At 48.1% G+C, this 18,071-nt stretch overlaps 1 protein-coding gene across 1 annotated transcript in view; it reads right to left on the bottom strand.

Annotated features, from left to right (window-relative positions):
• Positions 1-18,071, bottom strand: part of ntng1a (netrin g1a) — a gene marked incomplete at both ends in the record, with an annotated part of 99,662 nt that overhangs the window by 32,324 nt on the left and 49,267 nt on the right. Inside the window, one exon of the mRNA XM_080020089.1 lies at positions 998-1,170. Coding sequence (XP_079876215.1) covers positions 998-1,170 — 173 coding nt within the window. The remainder of the gene's footprint in view (positions 1-997; positions 1,171-18,071) is intronic.

Here is an 18,071-nt window from a genome sequence, read left to right as displayed (position 1 = left end):
ATGGCTATGGCCAAAGTCACTTTGTTAGGCCTTTAATTAATAATTAATAATTTGCTGGCTAACGATTACGTGAATTATTTCATAACTTTACACCACTTTACACCACTTTTATTTACCAACACCCCATTTGTCGACGCCATAATGTCCGCTCAGATGCTCTTTGCAGTCTTTTGCGTGGGTTTGTACACTAAAATTGAGCCAAAGAGTTAATTTTTTCCCTTCACGGATAGCAAGCCATTTTGTTCTGGGGTCTCTGCTCTCTGGAATAATACTCAACATGCCCAAATATGTTAAAACACAAATGAAGCCAAACACTCGCCGCCGAGCTGTTAAGCTAATGTAAAACTGTAAAGCTGTTTGCTGACAAAATTCTTAATGAAAACCTATGGAGATGTTTTCATTTTTTTTTTGTAAGAAAACAATGCACATCAGTCATTGTAAACATATACATGAAATGAATACAATAAAACAAACACACACACACACACACAAAGCTTTATTGGGCTCTATTTGCCACCATGCCTTGCTGGTCCATAACTTGCTGAAGAGCTTACCAGCTTACAGCTCATACATACTTAATATCTTTTAGCGGTAAAGTGTATTAGTGTTGAGCAGTAGTTTTCAAGCTAAGGTGCGATTATATATTTTCTTTTTCTCTCTGGCCAGCAAGAAGCTTCAAATGTTCTTTTCAGTCAAAGCCGTATTGAATGCCGTGGGTGGCAGTAAGTCTGTCAGTGTCGGCGTGACGGCAGCGCACGGCGGAGGTCGGTTCACCCAAAGGTGAGCTAGACACAGATACACTTTATTTTTTTCCCAACGTACAAGCGCATCTGTGTCTCTGAGGGCGCGGGTCGGGGACTAGACGTTCAATCTTGTATGTTTGCGCGTGTGTCTCGTTTTGTATGAGCATCAGTCCCGACTCATCGAGTGAATTGTGAACGTTTGTATGCAAACACAATGCCCGTGTCCGTGTGCGTGTGCGTGTGTGTGCACTCACAGATATTAGCGGTGCCCTTGGGGATGGGCAGATAGGAGCCGGCGCTCCAGGCTCGGCCCTGGTAATTCCTCTTGCAGCGCCCGCAGTCCGGCCCGGTGGTGTTGTGCTCGCACTCGCAGCTCAGCTTCTCCTTGTCGAACACGCAGCTGTTGGCGTGAAGGTTGCACTTGCACCTGAAAGAAGAAAAAAACACAAAAACAAAATCCCATACGTCGGTTTTTAATTGCGTTATTTCTGAGAGCGAGAGGAACAGAGAGAGAGCGAGAGAGAGAGAGACAATACAGCTGAAGGTTACGACGCCCTTGAGTCGCAACTCACATGCAAACATGACGGAGTTTACCATTCGCCTCTCAACAACAACCTTTCTCTCTCCCTCTCTTTTAATTGTTCCCGCTGCGGGTCGTGTAATCATCGCCGGGGAAGGTGAAAATAAGCAAGAAAGACAGGTAGCGGGAGTGAAAACCCAGAGACGAACGGAGAAACTGACGAGCCGTCGCAGCGGCGAAAGAGGCGATGGGCGCGCGTCGAACCTCGCTCCGGACGACCCCTGGGGCCGCTGGGGTCCAGGACCGGGACCTCCCTTCGGACAGTGTTGCTGATGGGTGTTCTCTGAAGGACGAGTTCCTGCAATTCATTTGTTGCGCGCCGTGTGAGTGTTTGCACGAACGCCGCCGTGGGTTCGAGGAACCGAGAAGCTGCATCTCAACTGTTCAACAACGGACACTGAGCGCGACAAACAGCGCCCTCTCAAGGAAACCAGAGAAACTCCCTTTCACGGGGCTCCTTCGCCTCCGCAGCGGAGGGGCCTTGCAAAACGCGAGCATCTGCGGCGCTTGAAGCTCGGCGGTACCTGTGCAAACTAAAATGGAACCAGTCTGGGGCTACAAGCAGCGGTAGATTTGAGCGGAGGGCGACGGGATCTCCCGCAGATGTATCGTGGCCCATCACACGAGCAGCTCTTAGATTGACAGTAATAAATGGGCTGCAGTAACATTACAAACAAATATTCTCGCGTGACCAGTCTCCCCTTTAATTCCGTAATTCAGATTCACCCCCCCCCCCCAAAAAAACCCAATATAGTTAAGACTATTAAAATCTTCCGAACCTGCAATGTGATAAGATTGAGTCTCTGGTGGCTGTGCGAGGTCACTCTCTTTGATGGCTGTTTCCGCCCAGAATGAACGGAGCGTCCGGTCGTAAACCACGTCATGAGAAACTATTTTAGGTACGAGGTATTTACACTAATTCTACAAGTTAACATTCAGGACTCGCCACAGACTTACAACCTCCCATACGAGTGCAGCGAGGGCAGCGACCTGGGTGAGACGCCCAAAGCTGTCGCAATCGTCCCAAAAGACGGGAAATGAAACTTCAGTGACGCCCGTAATGACCCGAATGAATCTCGAAGAGTCGCGGTTACGGCGGGGTTGAGTGGTGACTCCACCCCCCGTGCCAAGGCCCCGGGTTCTACGCCCGTGCCCCCCCCCCCGTACCGCAGGCGATGTGGTTTTCGAAAAACAGGTGACTGAGCCTTTTGAGCCTGGGGGCTCGGGAACCCTTGGCAACAAAAGGTTGGAGAGGATAAGGGGAGAGAGAGAGCTGTGCTCCACACCCACAGACAAAATCACAGGACGAAAGCATGAAAGACACCAGCGACTTCACTGTTTGCTTTTCAAGTCCCACTAGGACCAGAAAGGCCGGAGCGACGGAGACGGGCCATCGTGGTGTAATAGATTACCGTAGGTAATAATAATATATAGTAATGAGGTTACAGATGTGGTTTGTTTCATTTGGGGGGGGGGGTTGCCAAGGGGACAGGCGAAATGGCTTCAGCATTCTGCCTTGTCTCTTGTCTCCCCTCTCCTGAAAGTGCCCTTTCATCAAGCTATTTTTACTAGGAGCCAGGTGATTCCCAAGGCAGGCAGAGAGAGACAACAAGAGAAAGAGAGAGAGAGAGAGAGAGAGAGAGAGAGAGAAAGGAAGCAGAAAGGGAGCGAGAGAGAGAGCGACAGAGAGAGAGAGAGAGAGAGAGAGAGAGAGAGAGAGAGAGAGAGAGAAAGGAAGCAGAAAGGGAGAGAGAGAGAGAGAGAGAGAGAGAGAGAGAGAGAAAGGAAGCAGAAAGGGAGAGAGAGAGAGAGAGAGAGAGAGAGAGAGAGAGTTCAGAATAGAGATGACAAAAGACTGCCCCACAGTGTGCCGTTGCTGGTGTCCTAGCGACGGCTTCTGGCGATAGCCGGCCCGGTCTCGCCGACCCGCCCCTCGGCCCGCCGACTCACCAACTCTCCAACCCCAAGTTCGTGACGCAAGGCCCGTGGACGATTCGTTCGCCGTGAACAAAACTCTGAAATGGCTCAGGAATCAGGAGGCACTCAGAAAGAGCTTGTTTGTCTCATTTGCGACTCGGTGAGTGCAGCCGGACATGCGGGCCGTGAGCCGCGACCCACTGATCGCACTTCAGGCGACATGCCAAACAAGCTCCTTGAGTTTCAGTTCAGTCAGTGGGCAACAGTGAATGAGTGTCCGACTCGCAAACTAAGAATAAAGACTGAAGACTACATACATATGGAAAAAAGGCATCATTTCTATTGAATGTTACTGATTTTCCGTTTGCACTCCACTAAAACAGTTCGTTTTTAAAGCAGTGAGTTATTTTTGGGATTCACACTTTGCATTTTGAGAGAAATAGGCTCAGATATTGTTGGGATTCACAGTTTGCATTCTTCCGCCCAGACAATTTTTTTTTTTTCACAGAACTGTGAGAGTTACATTCACAGCTCAAAGGCAATCGACCGAACGAACGAAGAGTTGGGAAATCAGACAACCCTTTTTAGGCGAGTGACTCGTCTCACTTTTTCATCACTACAAGCGTAGCAAGCTCAGCTCCACCCCCAGATAACTATTACAATGCAGTGAGAACAGCGCCCGCTCCAACCACCTGGTTTAGGCTTCTGTTGCCCTCTAAATCCATCGGAGCCGTGCAGGGTATTTGCATTCGGGCGGTCGAGGGCCGTGTGTTGGTGTAGAAGCCTGGGCAGGGGCCTGAAAGGGGGATCATTTCGAATTCCCCGAAAGATTCCACGTGACGTGCGCCCATTTTCCGCTGCCGCTCGGGGTGCGCGTTCTGTCACCGGGAATTTATGATCTGACGGGTGCCAAAAATGACAAACGACCTGTTCGGTAACTGCAGGTACGGTCCCGGCACATGAGCGATGGGTCATTCAACCTCCCCAACAGGACCTCCAATTCACATGCTAATTACTCTGGAAAGAGGAGGGAGGGAATCGGGCGTCAGAGGCAAACACGCAGGTGGAGAATCTGATCATGGGCAACCTTTTGAGAGAGTGTATTCCTGACGGGCGGCACGGAGGGGAAAATGTGACACCCAGAGTGTCCACGACCCAGAGGAGTCTTCCTGAAACACTGTATTAGTCCTCGTAGGGCGTGACATCGTTGCCAGCACCCTGAAATAGGACCGGAGGACTATACTTGAAAAAGATTCTTGGATCGCTAGAACCCCTCAACGGCAGAATCGTCCAAATGATTTGTCCATAAATGACGTGCACGTAATACATATTGATAGGCCTAATACCGCTCTGAATTTGTGGCACATTACAACCAAAGGCCCTTTGTGTCAACAAGAGTTGAACGACGAGGAAGGTACCAAAGATAAGGGAGATGCCTTGTCCAAACTGCGGTAATGCCAAGCTTCAGAAAATAGACGAGGAAATTGAATTTGTATTTGCTGTCCGCAAACACATACAGGCCTTTGCACTCAACTCATTATTTTTTTCATATTTTGTTTGCTCTTATTTGTTTTGGACTTTTTGCTCATGTGCTCTCCTCTCTCTAGCTTGTAATTCCCAAGGTTGGGCAGACGAGCGATTGTCAAGTCAATCGATTCAGCGACCAAGGGCAAAGGAAACCGCCTTTACACGGAATCAGACATAGGACAACAACTGAACTGAATCATATTCATTTCTTAAGAAGAAGAGTTGGAAACCAGAGCTGGTTGGTCCAACGCATTTCAGTCCGACATTGTGATCGGCAGCCACTTGTTGCTGAACAACTGGCAGTCTGGCGTAACTGGAACCTAACTCAAATCTAAGTAAGTCAATGAATGACATCATTACCACTAACATTGGGTGCTACCACTATCACAATCAACAAACCCGTTTTTATATTTGGGGTATGTCGTTTTTTCGGACCCATTGTCAGATTCGACGTGAAGCCACCTTAAGGCTCTGACACTTTGTGCCTCAAACCTAAATCAGTCCAAACCGGTTTCCCCAATTTCAGTCCAATCAGAGGTGCCGTTTCATCATTATGGAAATTTTCCTGTCGAGTATCGCCTGTCACACATCCATTCGCTTGCGTAGAACGCAGGATCAACTCACTCGCAGAACTCTCGCCGGGAGTTTCCTCTCGACTAAATACAAACGCCATCAGCTGACGGAGGAACGGGTGGTGTGCTAGAACGCGCGGGCTTGCGCATGGGTGCCGAATCGGGAGGGCTTTGCAGATTAACCTCCAGCGCCCTTTGAATGTCGCCGGCGCTCGCGACCGTCCGCCCAGGAGCAGCGGTGCCTCCGGCTGCGGCGGGGCGGAACCCGCCGGTTCCGCCCCGCCGCTCGCCGTTGTCGCGCCCCCGCCCCCCTGTCAGCGCCGTGGCCCAATTTGTTTGTGAACGCCAGAGGGGAGACACTTAAACACAACCCGCCTACAAAGGCATTTAATCGCTTTTTAATGGCACAACCCCTCTTGGCTGACACACGCGCACACCCGGGCCTCTCGGCTGGCGCAATTTCGTGTAGGTAGGGCGACCGCTTGGCCGTGACGTGGCAGATTCTCCCCTTCCGCCCTCATTTCGTGCTTTGTATCCGTTCCCTTCCAAATCCCTCTTTATTTGGTCCACCCTATTAGTCCCAGCCAAAATAAATATTCATGGCCCCGGGACCTCCTTGTTTTTTGCAGTGGTGCTTTTAAAGTGCTTTGGCTTGAGGCGTTATTGAGCGCGCCAAATGCAGCCTGTGAGCTAAAGGTCCTAATATATATTCATAAAATTACCCACAAGGCCGTGCGCCTCAGTCAGGTTGGCCGGGCGACGAAAAAATAAGCGAGAGACAATGGGCGACGGAGAGCGAGAGAGAAAGAGAGAGAGAGAGAGAGAGAGATAGATAAGTGAGAGAGAGAAAATCTTTAGTTGCGTGTTCCTGAAGCCGGAAAGGGGTTTAAAGTTCTCCTTGAAATGTAGGAGACGCTCTTATGTGGAAAAAGGTGAGCTGGTCTCCAGCGGCGCACGGGTCTCCGACCTCCCCGGATCAAATATCCTTGTGATTGACGATGAGCACAGACGATCCCATCAGCAAGCAAAACCCCCCTAAAAAAAAAAAACGTTCCCGGCGGAAAATTTGCCTCAATCCACTTCCAACCCTCCACTATGGATCCCACTCAGGAACAAACCTCGGCCCCCGTCCCCGATTGGGACTTGGCAGCCAAAAGCAACAGCCGCTAATTAATAGTAATTACCCGCAAGCCCAGCCCACACAACCCAGCCATGCAAAGCTTCTGATCCCGACAAATTGGGCTGACTCAAACTCAACACGGCCCTTAAGTGGGTTAACTAAGTGAAGCAATTAAATTTCAATCCGACGCGCAGGTGTTTTCATAATCAAGCCGATTGGGTGAAATACGCAGTAAATAGATGTTTTCTCTCTCCCCGCGTGTTTTTTTTTTTTTGTAATTTTTAATTTGCCCGGGCCCCCGAGTGCCTGCCGCGTCGCGTCTCCTCCAAATGAGACCGCGAAATGGAATGAGGGAGGCGGGTGTCGGGCGCCTTGGCCCTAATTATGTACGATGAAACAAAAAGCGGCTGTTCCTCGTTCCTCGTCATTTCTCGCGGGCGTGCGGGATGGAGGCATGACCACAACGTAGGTATACACGCATGTGATTAATTCACTTTAATCAGCACAAACTGGAAATCACACAGTAGGTTAAATATGAAAAACACCTGAAAATAATATGCAATAATAATGCCATTTTTGTATTTTGTCGAACAACGTGGCTGTGGCGGACAAAGGGGCGTGGTCAAGCACCGGCTGCGGACGACAGCACGGAGCCTGACCACGCCCCTTTGTCCGCCCCTGCAGCCTACGTCTTTAGTTTATTAAATTCTCATCCAAAGATTTTATAACGCCCATCATTGTGGACTGTGATCCCACCTCTGCCGTCAGAGCATGGAAGGGATCTTATCCGTGGGACGAGTCCCGGCAGACGACTCCTACACACCCTAAATGAGCCAAACGCACCTGCTCGGTCAGCGTCGCTCACCGCTGCACCGGTGCCAGACCTTGTGCGGTTCCAGACAATTTACCGCGTTATTCCCGCTTTGGTGTCTTCCACCGGTCTGGTTATTAGATGTTCATTAGACACTAACCCTTCACACCCAGACGCCTCGGAGCTCTCGTTTGCGGCGATGGCGACTAATGGACCGGATAGCGGGAAACCTCTTTGCCGGTGAAATTCTTGTGACTACGTCTTGGTCCCAGCGATCTAAGCGCGCTTCATTTTTCTGGATAGCGAAGCGGCCGCGGTCCACCGAGAGCCACGAGACACACACTAAAAAAAAAAGCAACAACCAGCAAACGCTCAAACAACTCCAGCCTTTTGCTGTTTGCCACGGACTTGACGGGAGCCATATCTGGATGGTGAAAATTCCCCACACCTCATGTTTCCTCGTGCTTTTTCTTGAAAGGGTTCCTTAAGAACTGAGCACCTGTGCACTCGTGTTAAATGAATCACAGAGGTAGTCACACGGAGCTTGTCACACTGTCTTCATGATGTATTCCCGAGGCAGAAACCCCTGTTGGACCGCCTTGGCGTCGCTTCCCTCCTGGTGGAACGAACACTTAAACGCGACAGAATGCCTATATATATATATCAAACGGTTCCTTTCAAAATACCATTCAGCCTATTTTGGCTCACTTTCGTCCCAATTTTAAAGACGGCTGTGAATCTCGAGGAACACTAAAATAAACTGCGAATATCCGGCTCCACTCGCTTCTGGTCACATTACACGAGAGAGAACAAGCGGCTGTGAAACCATTTTTTAATTCGGTAACGAAAGACTTCTCAGAACACGAGCCCACGCTGCGGCTATCTGATCGAATCCATTCAATACGTGCAACCACCCCCACACACACACACACACCCACACACACACACACACACACACACACACACAGGCACGCACGCACACACACACACACACACACACACACACACACACACACACACACACACACACACTCACAGAGACAACACCGCTAACTTGACTGTCCTGCTTGCTGGCGCATAAACTACTAATTACATCCTGGGGGTCCCTACCCCTAAACACCCCCCCCCACACACACACACACACACACCCACCCACCCAGGCTTGTTGCAGGGGAGGGGTGGGGGTGGGGGTGGGGTTGGATCAGCATTGGCTCTCTCCTTTCCCAGGGCCCCTGTGCACCCTGGTCGACGGACCCCAATGGACCCCCCCCCCCCCCCGACCTTTCAACATTTAACACAGAGAGAGACAGAGAAAAGTAGACACCATGGAAGACAGGCTACAAGTGGATAGACAGACAGGCAGACAGGCAGACAGACAGACAGACAGGTAGATAGATAGATCGCTAGATAGATGATAGATAGATAGATGATATATAGAGAGATAGACAGACAGACAGATAGACAGACAGATGGATAGACAGATAGACAGATAGATAGATAGACAGACAGACAGACAGACAGACAGACAGACAGACAGACAGATAGATAGATAGACAGATAGATAGATAGACAGACAGACAGATAGACAGACAGATGGATAGACAGATAGACAGATAGATAGATTAGACAGACAGACAGACAGACAGACAGACAGATAGATAGATAGATAGACAGATAGACAGATAGATAGACAGATATATAGACAGACATACAGACAGACAGACAGATAGATAGACAGATAGACAGATAGATAGACAGATAGATAGACAGACATACAGACAGACAGACAGATAGATAGACAGACATACAGACAGACAGACAGATAGATAGATGGGACCTTCGTGAAGATGAAGACAATAAACTCAAACTGCAATTAAAACGGGCTTGGCGCTTGTTTTTGTTCAACATTTACATTTGCTCCGTCAGAAAGGTGATGCGCTTAAAGCCGCCTGATTAAGAAGAACCCGGAGCGGAGCACAGCAACGTGACCGGCTGCTGCACCGCCGCGGGGACCACTACCTGAAGAAAAAAAAACAAAAAACACTTCAATGCTTGTTTTGGCGAGGCAGACGAGTGGGGCTGGGGGTGAACTAAATACCGGGGGCAAAACAATAATTCCAGCCTGGTTTTTAATATTTGAGACTCCCCTGAAGGTTTCTCTCAGAATCCACCGAATTTTTTCTCTCTGACAAAGTAAGCACAAGCTCAGATATTGTCCTCTGTCAACGTGCCAGGTGTCTGCACCAATCCGCCTGGCGCATCCATCTATCGGAGACTCGGGCATTACTAATGTATGGAGTTGGACATGCTATCCAAGCAGGAGTCAATCAAGAGGTCTTTACTCCCGAAGACAAGCCCGGCCGGCTCAATACCATCGACACGCTGGGCCTCCCTGATACCGCCCTCTGCTAAAGACTATTGGCCCGGGCCACGGGGACGCTGACTGCACCAAAATCTGTGTGTGTGTGTGTGTGTGTGTGTGTGTGTGCGTGCGTGCGTGCGTGCATGCGTGCATGTGTTATAGTACATTTTTCTGGACATGTTATTTCATAAGCGAGCGTTGACGGGCGGTGTGTGTCAGCGGGGGCAAACTTCCCCAAAGGTGCAGAGGCATTGATTAGTTTGGGTCAGTGGCCGCTCCACCGACCGACCGGAGGTTAGCCTGCACTTGACGGGCGCTTGTGTGCGTGTTTTAAATGACGCGAAGGGAAGCGAGTGAGGGGGTGAATCTTCAATTCACAAACCGAAAATAAATACAGGTTCTCCTTACTTATCGGCCGAGTTACGTTCCTACAACCAGGTCGTTAAGTGAATTGGTCGATAAGCGAGGACCCGTGTTATTTCATGGTAATAGGGCGTGGCTGGTATATATAGTGTTTATAGTATATATAATGTATATAGTGTATATAGTATATATATTGTATATAGTAGATATTGTGTGTATAGTATGTATAGTGTATATAGTAGGTATAGTAGTATATTAGGTGTATATAATATATATAGTGTATATAGTAGGTATAGTGTCTATACTACATATTGTGTATATAGTATATATAGTGGATATAGTGTATATAGTATATATATTGTAGATAGCATATATATATAATAAAATGTGTATATAGTACATATAGTGTATAAAGTGTATATAGTAGATATAGTAGATATAGTATATAGTATATATAGTGTATATAGTGTGTAAAGGGTGATGAGATGCTTGATGAGAACACAGTGCGCAAGTAAGTCCAAACGGTCGTTAAACAGGTAGGACCTTAAGTGAGGATTACCTGTACTGATAGAATGATTACTAACGAAAACCCATTCCACCAAAACAAGTCGTTTTGAGAGAATTCAACGATTCTTGGGAGTCTTCCATTCACAACTCCCGACGCTTCTGACTCTTGATCATTGTTTACAGGGAGTCCTCCCTCGCTCAGCGGTGCGCGACACCGACTGAACCAAACAAAACGAGAGCAGAAAAACAGAACGACCCTTTTGACGGAATGACTCACGAAGAACCGAATCTCAAAAAAGAGTCGAACCTTTCATTGTCAGCCGTCACTTCTGAGAGCGAAACTTATTTTGAGCAACACAGAGCTGCTATTCCGGCTGGAACTGGTGCAAAGGTTGAATTAGTGGAGCCTCGCAATTTTGAGCTTGCGACAGTAAATGATGGAAGTTGCTCATTTCCATTATTTACGCCTTCTTTCTTGATTTCCTTTTTTTTCAGAGAAATGACTCGACTTTCGGGTCACGTGGCGCTCATTGACCCTCACACCCTCACTTACCCCGTCCTCTCCCTCGAACCGCCATCTTGCCCCTCGGCCCTCGCCCGGGCTCTCCTCCGTTAGCGCCATCTTCAGCCCGCCTCCCCTCGCCCGCCTCCCCTCGCCCGCCACCCCTCGCCCCTCGCCCGGGCTCTCCGCCGGGTTGGGTGACGCGCGCAGGGGTCTGGAAGCATTCAGGGCAGGAGGGTTTGGGCTCCCCTCTCCCTTTGTGCCGGTTGTTATTCTTCCCGCCTTTGTCGATCCCCGCCCCATTGTGCGCCGCTGTTCTGCTTGAAGGCTGAAGCGCCGGCGGATTGCCGCGCATAATAAGCGCCCACATTCGGCGGCCTCGGCGAAAAGATAACTCGGTGAAACGGGCTTTTCATGACTGAACGATCCCATTATCAAGCGCTTTTTTATCCCCACCCCCCACAGTGATTATTATTCATCCCACGTCTCGAGATCTGAATCAAATGGCTGGAAAAGATGGTTTTCGAATGTTATCACGCCAACAGCACCTGTGTGTTGCGTGTGTGTGTGTGTGTGTGTGTGTGTGTGTGTGTGTGTGTGTGTGCGTGTGTGTGTGTACAGCCCTGGGTGGAAAAAACAAAACAGACGCACCAGTGCTGTCAACACTTCTCCCCCCAACCACCACTGGTACAGTTTGTGTAGCTCCAACGTAACGCCATATGGCGCCTTCTCCTCCACCGTCCAAGGAGAGATCTCCTCCCATATGATGCACACCGACATATCCAGCACAGATTTGTCTGTGTGTGTGTGTGTGTGTGTGTGTGTCTGTGTGTCTGTGTGTGTGTGTGTGTGTGTCTTGAACGGGTGGTTGGCTAAGAGAGGTTTGGTGGCTTTCCACACTGCAAAAAAATTAAATAAACCAAAAAAATCAATGGTGCCAATGGTGTGAAATAAATTGAACCAGATTCACAGATATTCATGGATTCACAGATATGCATCCCTCCAGGGAGGGATCTATCTATCTATCTATCTATCTATCTATCTATCTATCTATCTATCTATCTATCTATCTATCTATCTATCTATCTGTCTATCTGTCTGTCTGTCTGTCTTCCTGCCTATCTATCTATCTATCTATCTATCTATCTATCTATCTATCTATCTATCTATCTATCTATCTATCTATCTATCTATCTATCTATCTGTCTATCTGTCTAATCTACAGTATCTATCTATCTATCTATCTATCTGTCTGTCTTCCTGCCTATCTATCTATCTATCTATCTATCTATCTATCTATCTGTCTGTCTGTCTGTCTGTCTATCTATCTATCTATCTATCTATCTATCTATCTATCTATCTATCTGTCTGTCTATCTATCTATCTATCTATCTATCTGTCTATCTATCTATCTATCTATCTATCTGTCTGTCTTCCTGCCTATCTATCTATCTATCTATCTATCTATCTATCTATCTATCTATCTATCTGTCTGTCTATCTATCTATCTATCTATCTATCTGTCTGTCTGTCTGTCTATCTATCTCATGCTAAAATAACAGAAACTAAATGAGCCAACACAAGGGGACACTAGGACCGGCTGTGAGTTTGACATTCACTTCCCACCGAGACCCTTCCTCACGTCCACATCTGCATGTGAGACGTGGCGTGTGATCTCCCAGCGCACGTCCATCCCTCTCCCTCCCTCCGCACGTCCATCCCTCTCTCTCCCTCCGCACGTCCATCCCTCTCTCTCCCTCCGCACGTCCATCCGTCTTTCTCCTTCCGCAGCCGCCGCCACCTCGGACCGACTCGCCCTACTGCGGCGGATCCGCCGCTAATCGGCCGCGCGGCGGAGCGGGCTGCCGAGCGAAGGAGAGGTCAATGAGAGGATTAGTCATGACACCCTGACAGGAGGGCCCCATTACGCCCCCACCGCCGCCCGCCCGCCGCCGCCGCCGCCCGGGAGGACCGGGCGTCTGAAAAGGCCTCTCCATTAATGAAATGGGTCACCGCCTGAATGTTGAGTGCCCTCCGTCGAACAGGAACGGGGAAGTCGTACCGAAAAGCCCCACTCTGGACGTTCCTCACAATGGAGGAAATTGACTATTCTCATGTGAGCAGTGGAAAAAAAAACCAAAAAAAAAACACACACACACACACAAAAAAAAAACAGGAATCAGACTGGAAAAAGGAAACCAAGGTTTCTGCTTTTCTGATCCCGGTGCCGGCCATTTTGGACTCAATACTGGACTGGATGGCAATGTCTCGGCGTTTAATCGGTTCATTCATTTATTTCTTTTTTTACGCTGAGGTAATGTATGGTAATCTAGGAATCAAAAATGCAGCCCGCGTGAACACGTTTGTGATTACGCCTCTCTTGTGTGTGTGTGTGTGTGTGTGTGTGTGTGTGTGTGTGTGTGTGTGTGTGTGTGTGTGTGTGTGTGTGTGTGTGTGTGTGTGTGTGTGTGTGTGTGTGTGTGTGTGTGTGCGTGCGTGTGTGCGCGCGCGCGTGCAATGATTTTTCAATTTGAGCGGTTACTGTCAAACCGGATTTGGAGGTCTGGATCGAAAACGGGGCCGTAGATATTGCCCCCCGGGTGGGGATTTTTTATTTAATTTAATAAAAAATAAATAAAATAAAAAAAATGTTCTAAACCCAGACACGCTCCAAGTAGCAAACACGTACATGCACGCCCTGGTGCTCCCGTACACACACACACACACACACACACACACACACACACACACACACACACACACACACACACACACACACACACACGCAGAACTCCCCCCTTCACCCACCGGTCAACCAGCCGTGCACCCTGAGCTTGGCGGTGGGTGGGAGAGCCACGGCCCCCCGGGGACGCTCGGCTCCGACCTGTCACGCAGGTCATCGTCGGTGCCGGACGCGTCCGGGGACGAGACACGAATCCAATTATGTTGCGGAATAAAGGGGGGGGGCCCGGGCGGGGCGGGGGGCAACGGCCGCCAAAGGGAAATCAATGCGAAGAAAATCAACGCCGCGTTATCATCTGAGCGGCGCTCCAACATGATCGTTAGCGAGGTTTGATCAAATCGAAGCGTGAACTTTCCCTCTCGCGGTGGGAATGAAAATGAGTGTTTTCAGAGGAGCGTTCCCCCCTCCGTGCCCTGATCCGGGCGACGTTCCCTGTACGGCGGAGGAGAAAACCCTGGTGTCACCGAAACCGGGAGGGTCCATCCGCCCATCGGTCCGCCACAAAAATACCGGCCTTCAGAAAGCCACGGAGAGGGTCGTGGCTTCATCCTTTGTTCTAACCTGTAGGATTGGCTGTCTGGACTTGCCAAGGTCCCTTCGGAGGCCGCTTCGACTGCTTTTTTGACTTTTTTCTTTTTTTTTTCGAATGGCATCGGGCTTCAAACTGAGTTAATAGGTCACCGTCATAAAACAATGACGTTATCGATGACGACATTGGATGTCACCACTCTCAGGATCAATGCATCTCACAGAGTTAATAGTGCTGTATAAACTATACTATATAAATGGGTTTTTAAATTCTCATTCACGGAACATGGTAAATGGCGAGCTGAGCAAGCCGCTCACTGTTGTGCTGGAAAAAAAACAAGCTCTCCCATTTTCCCTGACATACATGTATCATGGGATGCGAAACCCAGGCGCAGTTCATCCCACGGCCCCTGTGGGGGAGGATCAGACGTGTGCGTCGGATGCGTGTTCCGATTCGGTGTGAATCGAGCTTTGCAAGAGAACTATTTTTTAATTGTTTTTCGTGGAATGGTCGGTTTGCTTCGTCATCTGAAGGGTGCCCCCATCCATTATTTGTCTCTCTGTATTTACGGGACGATTCCGCAAATAACGAAGGATTTTGGTCGGTTTTGCATGAGAGGGAGCGATCGACGTGGAGAGGGAGCGATCGACGTGGAGAGGGAGCGATCTCCGGTCTAGACAGCGTTGTAGACAGATGTATTCATTGTATATATAGATATGTATGTATTTATTTTCATTTGTTTCGTACTTGTATGAAACTAAATGTTTAAACACAACTGAGTTGAGGGGCTGTCCCGTTCACTGCGTAACGGAGAGGGAGTGTCTCCGGCCCACTGCGCATTTCGGTTCCTGTTTCTCCGGCCAAAACGAATAAAAAACAGAGTGTTTTTATCTTAGTTGTATATATTTCTGTTAGTTTCCTCCTCGTATGAAACTTTTTTTTTAAACACAACTGAGTCAAGCCTCTGCTCCGATCACTGCGAAACGGAATGAACGAAACAAAAAAAACAAAACCTGTGGGTCCCGTGCCACCTCACGCGCCTCTCCCCGTTACTCTCCGTCGCTATGGGACTTAATTTGGTAAAAAACTTGATGTTTCTGTGTAAATACTTTTCACCGGCCACTAGCAAAACAACTCATGCCCCCCCCCCCCGTAGCTCCAGCTGGAGAATGTGTGCGAGCGACTTGTTCTTTGACTCAGTAGGCGTGCGCTTTGTGCTCACTGAACGAGAGTCTGTTGCTGCAGCGGCCCTCAGGGTGTCGGGGTTTCAGGGCCTTCAGGGGACACGCCCCCAGTGTCTCAGAGCAGAGGGAACTGCCCCCCCCCCCCACAATTTTGAAACCTAATTTTATATACTCGCCGATTTTTTTAACCATTCAAGGTTGGCTGTGTGGTTAATAACACATATTTCCGGTGGTGTGACAAACCAAGAACGCATATTTATTATCGCTTTGCAGGGACTTTAAGTATCTTCAATCGAACAAAAAAGCACTCTTTATTTTTCGGGTTAGACTTTATCCTCAGTGAAACCCTGCTGCAAAGAACAATATATGTTGTCAAGTTTTTCCCAGACGAATGTATGAGTACACAAGTCCGAGGTTCTTTTTTTGTTGGGCATGGAGGAAAATAAAATTGGATTTATAAGTAAAACTGGATATATAAGGCTTGGGAAAGAGAACAATGGGTTTTCGGTGGGATTGTCTTTTGGGAAAGGTGGAGGGGGCGGTGGGGAGGGGGGTTGATGCAGCAAGACAGGGCGGAGGGAACAAAAAATCCTTCTCGCTTTCATCCTTGGTCATTTGTATGTGAGAGAGGTAAGGGCCATGGGAGGGAGGAGGTTTTTAAGTAAAGGTAGAATATGTACTCGGAAAAGGACAGGCCTAAAGCCACGGTGCACCTGGAGGTAAAGCGAGGGCTTAAAGACTCTTAAAACTCCAGTCCCCACTTTTCCCATGCTCACATAAATACAGACAGCCTGGATATTAAGAAAAAAAAAGCAATAGTACACTTGTTTTATGATAACAAAAACAACAACAACCATAATAATAAAAATAAATAACAACAACAACAACTATAATAATAGTAATAATAATAATAATATTAATAATAATAATAATAAACAAAAGCCCACATTATTGAATTAAATTATATTATTCCAAATGTGGTGTGGGGATGGTGTGGTTTGAGCAGCCACACCTGTCCTGGGTCTAAGTAATTGGGGCCCAGGATCAGTGTGGCTGCATACCTGTTGCTCATTGGTTGGCCTAATGAGCAACAGGTAAAACCCCCATCCCCACACACACTCAGGAGAGGAGCCCGTGGAGAGCAGACACGTGACCATCTGCTCCTGGGCCTATTCCACCCAGCCCACTCTCGTCTGTGTCTCTTCGCCGGAGGCCCCTGAGTGTGGTAGGCAAAACTGCCAGACTAAATCATATAAAGACTTATTATACAATAGTATTATAATTATATAAATTATATATTTGTGTCATATGCTATATGAAGCCACTTTAGGTATAGCGCCATTTATTTTTAAAGTCTAAAAAGATGCTACTTTTACCATGTTAAAAAGATGTTCAATAAATGAACGGAATTTTCCGAAATTGTAGCAGATTCTCTGACACGCCGCTTTTTCAAACTACGCATTTTGGGAACTGTCAAAGCGATTTTGTCAAAATTCCGTGTGGATTCGTATCAGCCACCGTCGACAGCTGGGACAGTCGGCGACTCGGAGTTTAACTGCGCGCTGAATGACTTCTCGATTGAAGCCCCCTCTTTTTTTTTTTGGACGGTGCCATCGATATTTGTTACAGTGCCAAAAAGAACCCGACAACACACCCAAGGAAATTATGATTGGGTTTGACGCGGCGGACGTTCAGCGCCTCGCGAAAGCGTCTCCCGAGTGATGGTTCAAATGGGTCATGAGCGGCGGACGCAGCCGTTAACGGCGAATCCAGACACGCTGACGAAACTGCGCTGGTATCTCTACGACAGTTGTGCCCACCCCCCCCCCCCACCCCCACCCCTCCTCCATCGTTGCCGTAATGATTTTGGACAAACTGCCTGTGTCTAATGCGGTAATAAGTGCCAGCCCCTCGTGGGCTTTCTAAATTCTAAATCAGCCCCAATTACTGTAATTGCGGCGATTACTTAGTGGGGCGTCCAATACAGACAGGCTGTTGTGTTTTGTTAACAATCGCTTTGAAAAAGGGGAGAAAAAAAACACTCGAGGCGCCTTCTTTTTCGGGATTAAAAAAATAATAATTTTAATTGAAAGCGCCCAAGGTTCGGATTAGGATTAGTTTGGTTTGGGGTTTTTTTCCCCAAGATTATTAAACCAGAAATGCTTCTTTATTTTCCCAACGTCGCCTGCTACACTAAATATAAAGTTTTACACGTTTTCATTACAATAGAGTCCTGTGTAAGGTTTCTTGCCAGTACGACACTTGATATTTACATACATACGGAATACGCCCCATTTTGTAAGCCTGCATTAAACATGCCGCAAAATTTGCACATACATTAAATTGCCACCTTGCACAGTAACCAGGGCTCGAAATGTACTTTTTTGGTTCGCGCGCCAACGGGGCTGCTGGATTTTGAAGCTACCAGCCACTTTCCGCGAGCCAAAGCCACGGCATTCTAGAGATAGATCCGATTATCAGTCACTGCATCCTTTTAAACACACTAATGGGTAAGACATAAGAGCTGTTAGCGTAATGATTAAACACACTTCACCTCAAAACATGTCGTTTCTTTGACTCTCTCACACCCACATATCTAGTCTCGCATCAA

This window comes from Zeus faber, assembly GCF_960531495.2.
Source record: "Zeus faber genome assembly, chromosome: 19".
Classification (NCBI taxonomy): domain Eukaryota; kingdom Metazoa; phylum Chordata; class Actinopteri; order Zeiformes; family Zeidae; genus Zeus; species Zeus faber.
This window is presented reverse-complemented; position numbering and strand designations above follow the sequence as displayed.